The following is an 11,179-nucleotide window of genomic DNA, read 5'->3' as shown; positions in this document are numbered from 1 at the left end:
TTTTTTTCAGAGAGGTCTTTGCCATGAGGTGCCATGTTGAACTTCCAGTGACCAGTATGAGAGTGAGAGCGATAACACCAAATTAAACACACCTGCTCCCTTTCACACCTGAGACCTTGTAACACTAACGAGTCACATGAAATCGGGGAGGGAAAATGGCTAATTGGGCCCAATTTCAACATTTTCACTTAGGGGTGTACTCACTTTTGTTGCCAGCGGTTTAGACATTAATGGCTGTGTGTTGAGTTATTTTGAGGGGGCAGCAAATTTACACTGTTATACAAGCTGTACACTCACTACTTTACATTCACTTTTGTGAGATATTGTGTGTGTGTGTGTGTATATATATATATATATATATATATATATATATATATATATATATATACACAGTGGGGACGGAAAGTATTCAGACCCCTTAAATTTTTCACTCTTTGTTATATTGCAGCCATTTGTTAAAATCATTTAAGTTCATTTTTTTTCCTCATTAATGTACACACAGCACCCCATATTGACAGAAAAACACAGAATTGTTGACATTTTTGCAGATTTATTAAAAAAGACAAACTGAAATATCACATGGTCCTAAGTATTCAGACCCTTTGCTGTGACACTCATATATTTAACTCAGGTGCTGTCCATTTCTCCTGATCATCCTTGAGATGGTTCTACACCTTCATTTGAGTCCAGCTGTGTTTGATGATACTGATTGGACTTGATTAGGAAAGCCACACACCTATCTATATAAAACCTTACAAATCACAGTGCATGTCAGAGCAAATGAGAATCATGAGGTCAAAGGAACTGCCTGAAAAGCTCAGAGACAGAATTGTGGCAAGGCACAGATGTGGCCAAGGTTACAAAAAAAATTCTGCTGCACTTAAGGTTCGAGCACAGTAGCCTCCATAATCCTTAAATGGAAAACGTTTGGGACGATCAGAACCCTTCCTAGAGCTGGCCGTCCGGCCAAACTGAGCTATCGGGGGAGAAGAGCCTCTGTGAGAGAGGTAAAGAAGAACCCAAAGATCACTGTGGCTGAGCTCCAGAGCTGCAGTCGGGACATGGGAGAAAGTTGTAGACAGTCAACCATCACTGCAGCCCTCCACCAGTCGGGGCTTTATGGCAGAGTGGCCCGACGGAAGCCTCTCCTCAGTGCAAGACACATGAAAGCCCGCATGGAGTTTGCTAAATAACACCTTAAGGACTCCAAGATGGTGATAAAGAAGATTCTCTGGTCTGATGAGACCAAGATAGAATTTTTGGCCTTAACTCTAATGTCCTGTACACACAATAGGATTTTCCGATGGAAAATGTGTGATAGGACCTTGTTGTAGTAAATTCCGACCGTGTGTAGGCTCCATCACACATTTTCCATAGGAATTTCCTATAAACAAAGTTTGAGAGCTTGCTATAAAATTTTCCGACAATAAAATCCGTTGTCGGAAATTCCGATCGTGTGTACACAAATCCGACGCACAAAGTGCCACGCATGCTAAGAATAAACGAAGAGACGAAAGCTATTGGCTACTGCCCCGTTTATAGTCCCGACGTACGTGTTTTACGTCACCGCGTTCAGAACGATCGGATTTTCCGACAACTTTGTGTGACCATGTGTATGCAAGACAAGTTTGAGCCAACATCCGTCGGAAAAAATCCATGGATTTTGTTGTCGGAATGTCCGATCAATGTCCGACCATGTGTACAGGGCGTAAGCGGTAAGTGTGGAGGAAACCAGGCACTGCTCATCACCTGTCCAATACAATCCCAACAGTGAAGCATGGTGGTGGCAGCATCATGCTGTGGGGGTGTTTTTGAGCTGCAGGGACAGGACGACTGGTTGCAATCGAGGGAAAGATGAATGCGGCCAAGTACATGGATATCCTGGATGAAAACCTTCTCCAGAGTGCTCAGGACCTCAGACTGGGCCGAAGGTCTACCTTCCAACAAGACAATGACCCTAAGCACACAACTAAAATAACGAAGGAGTGGCTTCACAACAACTCCGTGACTGTTCTTGAATGGCCCAGCCAGAGCCCTGACTTAAACCCCATTGAGCATCTCTGGAGAGACCTAAAAATGGCTGTCCATCCAACCTGACAGAACTGGAGAGGATCTGCAAGGAGGAATGGCAGAGGATCCCCAAATCCAGGTGTGAAAAACTTGTTGCATCTTTCCCAAAAAGACTCATGGCTGTGTTAGATCAAAATGGTGCTTCTATTAAATACTGAGCAAAGGGTCTGAATACTTAGGACCATGTGATATATCTATATCTATATATATATATATATATATATATATATATATATATATATATATATATATATTGCTTGGGATGTCTCATCATGTGTACATCTAAACTTTTCCACAATCTGTATATGTTGTGCACATGGGGGAAAGGGCCCTATAAGTGTATCTACTGACAGGAGGGTGGATTTATCCCAATTAATGGTCAGGCCTGAAAAAGAGACAAAATCAATTATCATATTCATCACAGCCGACAGGGAGGTCTGACTATCTCCCAGAAAAAGTAGGACATCATTGGCATATAATGCTATTTTCTCCTCCCTAGTATGCCTCTGAAAGCCACAAATAAATGAGGAGGCTCTAACTGCTATCAGTAGGGGCTCCATAGCACACACAAAGAGTAGGGGCGACAGTGGACTCCCCTATCATGTCCCCCTGGCCAGAAAAAAGTTCTGAGCAGTCATTATTATTTTGCACCCATGTTTTAGACGCTGAGTAAAGCGGTCTCACCCAATATGCAAATGATGGGCCAAATTGAAAAACCACCAGTACCTGCCAGAAATAGTGCCACTCGATGCTGTCAAAAGCTTTGGCACCGTCAAGGGAGAGCAAGGTCCTTGATCCCTACAGGTTTGGAACCTGTAGGTTTAGAAATACTCGTCTCATATTAAGACTGGAAGACCTGTCTGGTAAGAACAAAAAAGACAGAACAGATGGAACTGTGTTTTTATCAATACTTATGTTTTTAATATTTATAGACACCTACCTCATACCTGCTCCTGAAGAGTGGCATTCGCCACGAAACGCGTTGAGCCAATAGATGCCCTTTCTTCTTCACTATTTTATCACCATTTACTACCTTATATACCAACTGGACTGTACCAATTAATTACAACTATAATTATTTACCATGGAGACACGCTTCAGTGAATTTGGTTATCTACAATGTTTACAGTATGAACCAATTATGTCGCTTTAATATGGGATTGTGAGCCAATAGTCGCCCCCTTATGTCTACATCTGCATCATTACTTTACCTTACATATCAATTGGATTTTATCAATTAACCAAGGATTTAATTATCTATCATAGAGAATTGCCCTTAATGAATTTGTTTTCTACAGTATTTACAGTATGAACTAATCATGTTATTAATTGTAATTTTGTTATATTATCTATACTATTGGAGACTTGTCTCCAATAAATTCGGGTTTTATAGTACTTACAGTATGATATTATTTTTACTTCTGCCATTTTATATATAATTAAAGCGGTAGTAAACCCGCTGTCTTTTTTTTTTTTCCCTACACCTGTAAGGGAAAAGGCATAATGAGCTAGTATGCACCGCATACTAGCTCATTATGAGATACTTACCTTAGAATGAGGCGCCAGCATCTCACCCAGTCCACGCCGAGGGAGCTGACATTTCCCCTCGGCGTGCCTTCTGGGTATCGCGGCTCCGGCGCTGTGAGTGGCCGGAGCCGCGATGTCGTCACTCCCGCGCATGCGCGAGGGAGACTTTTTTTCCGGCAAAGTCCGGCGGCTGCCGGCTTTCAGCCGAGAATCCCCTGTGCGCATGCGCCGCTGCAGTACAGGTTTAGGAGATATTTTTTTTACCTACAGGTAAGCCTTATTATAGGCTTACCTGTAGGTAAAAGTTAAAAAAAAGGTATACAACCGCTTTAAATCATTTAATGCCAATTGATGTCATGTGATACTTCTATGCAACGTTTTTGGTTCTATTGCATTATTCTGGTTACCTGCCATATTCATCGTTATCGTGTTATCTCCTGGGGTGCATGCCTCATATAAAGTCCCACCTGTTCTGTCTTTTTTGTTCAAATTGTCGGGATGGAGGCGCTTGGCTCTACCCACCTCGCGCTTCAAAGTCCCACCTTGCTGCTTTGTTTTTAAACTTTATTCACTGTCTGGTATGAAGTTGGACTGGCCCGGATGAATGTTCCATATAACTTTATTCAGTTTAGTAGCCAGTATCCTAGCCAGCAATTTAATATCAGCCATTAGCAATTAAAATTGGCCTATACTAAGAGGGCTGTGATAAATTGTTTCCTTCCTTATGAAAGACAACTATAGTAGATTCCATCATGGAGATGGGCCAAAAAACTTTTTTAAAGCTCTCTATAAATTTTTATTGAACATCAAATGTGCATTTTTTGTGCACCTGTCACTTTCTTGACTGTAGGATACCTAGTCCCCTTCCCTCCAGTTCCTTACCCTGACCCCTACGTTACTACAGAGTACAGTAGTGATGTAGGGGCCCAACAAAGGAACCACTGTGTGGAGCAGCTAAAACTTTTTTAGTTTTGGATTAAGCAGAAAAGGATTTGTTCTGCTTCAAATGCCAAATTATTCACTAACATACCCCAGTCTGTACAGAGAGCATAGTCACCTGCTGACTTAGCACCAACCACAGGCAGTTTAACTATTCAGTAAGACACAGAAGTTGAAGCCAACATCATTTTACTTCAACAATAGAGTGGGACAGAGCAGTACAGAGGATGTTTTTCCAGCCTTTTTTGAAACATATGAAGACAATAATTTTCCTAAGCCCCGTCTCTGCAAATAACTAACACACTAAGGGAACATGGAAGAAACAGGGAGGGTCTAGTTAGGGCTGAATTAGCTAGCGCTAAATGGAGGAGATGGTTGTAGTGCCTGTAAACCACCACAGAAAAATTACACGAAAGTGGGGCAGAACAAAATTACAATATTTTATTGCTGTGTGAGGCCCCATTGAAGAGATATGCAGATTTTTCTTCTCTATTATCATTGAGTAGACAAGTACACCCGTAAAGTGAATTGTGATTTATTGACAAACTCACAAACCTGTTTTTACCAACAAACAATATGGTGCATATCAAACAAGAAAAGTGCAGTAGCTTGCAGTCACCAATCAGATTACAGCTTTCATCAGTTTAGGACACACAAAACAATGTAAAATTGTTTATGATTGGTTGCTATTGCCTTGTATTTAATTGCATTGTTCATAACTCCTTTCCTTTGTAAATAAAGGCCTGTGTTTCACAAAGGACATGTCTGATATATAAATGTTTTCAATTATTAAAATACATACCAGTTGATAACAAATACCCTGTGCTCACCTAACTAAAGTATTTGTACGTATATGGCCAATACTCCCAATTACATATAAAAGCCTTCTAGGCATACAGTTTCGAGAAAAAGTTTGAAATGTTCTGGATTTCTGCATGAATGACTCCTAATATGGGGTCTGAACTTCAGCTATACCATAATCATAGGATAACTATTTATTAAATGAAACAAAATGTACATCATATCTTTATGCTCCGTGTTTTATCTTTAAAAACATGGCTCAAACAATCAAAGTTCTTGATGGAAAAGGATGTGACCCTTTATATAATAACAAACTATTACAGTAATTGAGGTTGATTTATCAAAGGGGCCTACTGCAGGCTGTTCAGTTTTCAAGAGATTTTTTTCCCCAGAGTTTAGTGAATGATCATATGCAAGGGAAATAAGAAAACAGCATGTTTGCTGGCACATGATTGGATGACGGAAGTCAGCAGAGCTTCAACTCAATAACTAAACTTTGGGGAATATTCTCTTGTGCAACTTCCTTTGCAAAGTGGACAGTTTAATGGTGCAATTTGAAGATCCCCAAAATCAGCATTTGCTTACTTACAATGTGTGTTCTTTTCAAGAACAATTTCAAGGACAATGTTCTGAACTTACAAGAGAACCTTAGAAGACAAATTCCTGAAAATATGTTACAAAGGCTTTTCTAATGGCCTGGGTATTGATTAATCCACAGTAAAGTGAGCAGTCCATGAATGGAGCAAATGCGGTACTGTCATTACTTTAGGAGTGGGATGAAGCTGTGCAGCATGCAATGCTGAAAAAGGTGATGAAGAATCTTAGAGTAACAGAGAAGGACCTGCAGGATTCTCATAAACTTGCCGAAGTTTCTCTTCACATTTTCACTATAAAAGAAAAAAAAAAAACATTGCTTCCCAATGTAAACTATTTCTGCTCATTTCAATTTTTGAAGACCACCTGGAAGCCTCACAGTGCTCCTGGGATAATGTTTTGTGAATGAATAAGAGAATTGTTGAACATTTAACCACATCAGTACAGAAGGAAAAAAGCATTGCAAATTAAAACCTCATCCCAACAATGAAAGGATTCAAGACTAAAGCCCCATACACACTATTATATTTTCTGCAGATTTTGTCTTCAGATTTACCAAAACCATAAAATATGAGGTAAAACCTTAAGAATTTCAATTTGTATGCAATCAGGCAGGCCCTTGCACTACATGGTTTTGGTAAATCTGAAGACAAAAATCTGCAGAAAATCTAATAGTGTGTATGGGGCCTTAGACTTGGCTATCATTGAAGGAGCAATTAATTTAAAATTTCATCACAAAATTTTACAAGGGCATGTTTGGTCCATCAACTTAAACTCAAGAAAAGTTAAGAAAACTACAAGGGAATGCTTGGTCCATCAACTGAAACTTAAGAAAAGTTAAGAAAACTAAAAGGGCATGCTTGGTCCATCAACTAAAACTGACTTAAGACTTAGAAGGAGCAATTAATTTAAAATTGCATCAGGAAATTTTACAAGGGCATGCTTGGTCCATCAACTGAAACTTAAGAAAAGTTGGGAGATGTTCCAAGAAAACAACCTGAAACACAGGCCTAAACAAACAACAGAATAAAATCTGATTTCTGGAGGTTCAAACATCAGGCCAGTTGAGATGTTGTTCAGACATCAGACCTGTGTTTCAGGTTGTTTAGTTGTTACATCTCCCAAATTTTCTTACATTCCAGTTAATGGAGCAGCAGTAAGGGCTTTTTTTTAAGTTTTGGATATAGTGAAGAGGGATTAGAATGCCTGTCAGTTTGTATTGCTGTCTGTGCCCCTGTTAAGAAGATTCACCCTCTCTATTTGTCCTGTTTACCACTATCATTAAAAGTGAAAGTAACAGAAAATCCCACATTTTGGGGTATCCCCAGAAAAGTAATAGAGGGGAAATCTTCCAATGGGGACACTGGTTCTGGTGACCTGGGGGTCCCCAAGGAATTCCCTCAATTTGCAGATTTCCACTCACTTCCTGTTCGACTATGGGTCAGAAACTGATGGAAAATTTCTGCAATGGGACACGGATTGCGAAAAAAATCTGACAGGGATTATAGCCCCCTCTTACCAGATAGCAAGCAATTGTGCTGCAAGTTTGCAAATGACTTGCTAAGCTATTGCTAGACTTTCCAGGGTTCACAAGTTTGTTGCACAATTGCAGCAAGTCCAAATTGCGTGACTTCAGATTAACTTTCTTTGCAAACATTCTGTAAGTCTGCTGCAAGTTTGGCTATGTGGAGCAATAGTCATCCCACCACAGGGGTCACTGTGGCTAAATTTTCATGCTGTAGACTTGCAGAGCTCTTGCTGTAGGTAGACTCACCATTGCAACTTGCTAGAGACTCGCCACGCAAATTTGCTACAAATTGGAAAAGTGTCAACTAGAACTTGTGCTTCAAGTGCTCTGCAAGTGTGAAACTTGCCAGTGAAAATGTGCAGCAAGTTAACAGACTTACAATTCAACACTGCCAAAAATTGTGGCAAGTTATCCTTGCTATCTGGGTTACTCTAACCAAATTGAAAAAATAGTTTTGCTAATGCTTATAGTTCTCTATTTCTGCATCTTTGAAAGTTCAAGTTGTGAGTCTTATGTGCATCATATTCATGGTTGGAATTTAAGACCTTTCGTGCTCCTTTCACACAGGCGGCAATTGGGCAGTGAAAACAGCTGGTTAATCCATGTTTTTATTGCCCCCCCCCCCAACCACTCACCTGCAAGTGGAAATGGTGCAGCTAGGGTGCATACATATTGCCACAGCAATTTTATTACTATATGAAAAGTTTGATGGGTGGCACCGGCTGTCAAACTCTCCCATGTAAGTGAATGGGGCTACACTGCTACCGCAAGCTGAACTTTTGTATCATGGTTGTGGCTCATCCCCGCCATGTAAAATTGACACTCGTCCCTCCTAATTCTTGTGCAAGTCTTTATCAGCAGCTACAAGAAGCATTTGGTGCAGTTTATTGCTTCTAAAAGTGGTTCAAATATTTACTAAATATAAGGGTTCACATAATTATCCACCCTGGACTGTACATGTCTAACCAATGTGTCAAATAAAGACTTAAGAAAATACAGTTTATATTTGATTAGTTTAAGCAGATTGTGGTTATTTGTAAATGTGGCTTAGTTGAGGACCAGACCATTCATTTGGAAATCCGGATATTTCCAAAGGGTTCACAAACTTTTTTTTAGCACAAATGTATGTTTAAACCAAAACTTTTCATTTGCTATTACTCTCACTAAAACAATATATTTTACTTATACAATCACCCCTGAACCTGTCAGGGGTACCTACCAATGTACACCTACCACCTGTGGAGAACATCTGTGTTACACCAACAATCCATTGTTATACATCTTCACAGTATGCATTTAACAGTGTGTTCTATAGTACAGAGAGACTCAGATATAAGAAATAATGCGTCCACACCAACCTTTTAGTGATAAAACCTATTGACCACTTTTTACTAGTGTTCTGAGATGCTCTCAATGAAAGATTCAGGCATTACTTTTACCTAATTTTTTAACATTGGGTACTAAGTTGTTTTGTTGCATTCATTGGGCATGACTATATGATTATGATTATCATGATTATAAGTCATACCATGCCAGTAACAAGCCAGAGTAATGCCCAATTAATGCCGCATAGGTGTTGATTTACTAAAACTGGAGAGTGCAAAATCTGGTGCAGTTGTGCATGGTAGCCAATCAGCTTCTAACTTCAGCTTGTTCAATTAAACTTTGACAAAAAAAAACTGGAAGCTGATTAGTTTCTTTGCAGAGCAGCACCCAGATTTTGCACTCTCCAGTTAAGTAAATCAACCCCATCGTGACTTAACACCCAAAGCATGCCATGGTGGTCTACAACACTGATAGGAAGGAGATTGAATAAAAGAACTGGTTCATGAGAGCTTGCTGCCCATAGGGAGGGTATAGACTTTAGTAGCTGAACTGTCAGGCATGCTACATGCAAGAAAAATAGGAAAATTAATTCTAATATCTTTCTTTTGTCAATTCGCCCCATTGGGGACACTAAAATAAAGTGGTAATAAGACAAAGGTTCCAGTGGTTCACCCTGCCATGAACTTGTGGTTTCTTAATGCATATTCCCATGTTGGCATCATCAAAATCTTCACACTAGGTGCATACAAGTTCATAGTTCAGCTGAAGTGTGCCTGGGGTCTTTATGACTTCTGATTTCGACCTCCTGGATTCTTCAGCAGTTTTTCAAGGTGCTTACTATGGACTTGATTGATGAAGCTGAAATAATCATCTCCACCAGAAAACTGAATGGCAGGGGCTTCTGCATCCTGAAAAGAAATAGAACCAGGGTCAGTGATAAACTGATAATACACTGCATAGATAGTGCAAACACTGCATTTACCATAGCTGCCTACTGTCCCTGATTTTGAGGGACTGTCCCTGATTTGGAACAAAGTCCCTCTGTCCTCCTCATTTGTCCCTCATTTTGATCGGATCAATATAGTTGTATATAAAATGCACTTTATATCTTTAAAAAAGTGTTTCCCAGTGCTAAACCTTTCATCCAATTTCTAAATTGCTGCATTTGTAAATTTCAAAAGCCAATATAAAGGAATAGTAGTGGTAAAAAAAAAGCACTTGTGGGTTTAACTTATCTTCTTTTTTTGTATAACTCTCCTTTAAGGGTGCCTATCCCTACATACTTTGCTAATGGGTGTCCCTCATTCCTATCTCAAAGTTGGGAGGTATGCTTTTACACTATGTAACAATTACTAAAGCGCTGCTATGTTATGTTATTTGCCGTTACAACACGCAGAACAGCTGCACAATTTAAACAGTGATCTTACACTAACATAAATATCAATTTAGGGGAATGGTGCACTCATTCACTAGTGTTAAACAAATAAAAAATGTGACAATATAATTTGTCATATACAACAAAAGTAATGTATACGTGAACAAACATAAAAATGATATGTGATAAGTGAGGAATAATTAGATGTAATTATCCCACATAATAATATAACGATAAATTGAGATCCTCTTTTAAACTTTGTGCTTCTTTAAGTGCCTCCTCACGGTAAACGTCAGTGATAAATACCACCACCTCCACAACTAGGAGAATTGCCTGCTCACCTTAGGAAGCGACCACCGAAACAAGAAGACCCGCTGCTCCAGGTGAGACAAGAAGCCTGGTGATCTGTACGGGTGCCCGTCCCGGCTCGCCTCCGCATGCAATCAATAATAGAAGAAATTGTTGCACTCCATAGTTGATCAAAATTTTTTTATTTAGAACGTCCCAAGTGTTGACAAAAACAGAGAGCTGGTAGATGCGTTTCACACACTTCAGGTGTGCTTAGTGACGAACGCGTCTACCGGCTCTCTGTTTTTGTCAACGCTTGGGAAGTTCTAAATAAAATAATTTTGATCGACTATGGAGTGCAGCCATTTCTTCTATTATTGATTAGGAAGCGACCACACTGGGTCTAATCATGCCTTTTGGCTGGTTTATCTTTCATGTTCCTGATGGGGAAACACGCCTCTGCGTCTTGGTCTTTTTATGTCTCCTCCGATGGAATAGACAGACTACTTCTCTGGAGTGGCTCACAGTAAAAAGAAAGCTTTTATCACGCAAAATTGTATAAATGAAGGTGTTTAGACTAAACATTTCCCACTCACACAGTTATCATCTTGTATACAGCCAAAAAAATTATATACTGAGAGGCTCTACTCACCACGTCAAGTGACACCAGAAGGGACGTCACCGACTCCTGCCATAGGGAGGGAGGAGTCGGTGACATCACTTCTGGTGTC

The 11,179-nt window shown here is 39.8% G+C and overlaps 1 protein-coding gene across 2 annotated transcripts in view; it reads right to left on the bottom strand.

The window, feature by feature from the left end:
- Nucleotides 1–4,729: 4,729 nt before the first annotated feature.
- The window catches only part of PCP2 (Purkinje cell protein 2), an 87,860-nt gene continuing 81,410 nt past the window's right edge, over nucleotides 4,730–11,179 (bottom strand). Inside the window, exon 5 of one of the 2 annotated variants that reach the window (XM_073622374.1) lies at nucleotides 4,730–9,693. In XM_073622374.1, the coding sequence (XP_073478475.1) occupies nucleotides 9,568–9,693 (126 nt within the window). In that variant the 3' untranslated portion in view covers nucleotides 4,730–9,567. The remainder of the gene's footprint in view (nucleotides 9,694–11,179) is intronic. The other variant, XM_073622376.1, reaches the window with a different exon arrangement.

Source organism: Aquarana catesbeiana, linkage group LG03, assembly GCF_042186555.1.
Source record: "Aquarana catesbeiana isolate 2022-GZ linkage group LG03, ASM4218655v1, whole genome shotgun sequence".
Taxonomy (NCBI): Eukaryota; Metazoa; Chordata; class Amphibia; order Anura; family Ranidae; genus Aquarana; species Aquarana catesbeiana.
This window is presented reverse-complemented; position numbering and strand designations above follow the sequence as displayed.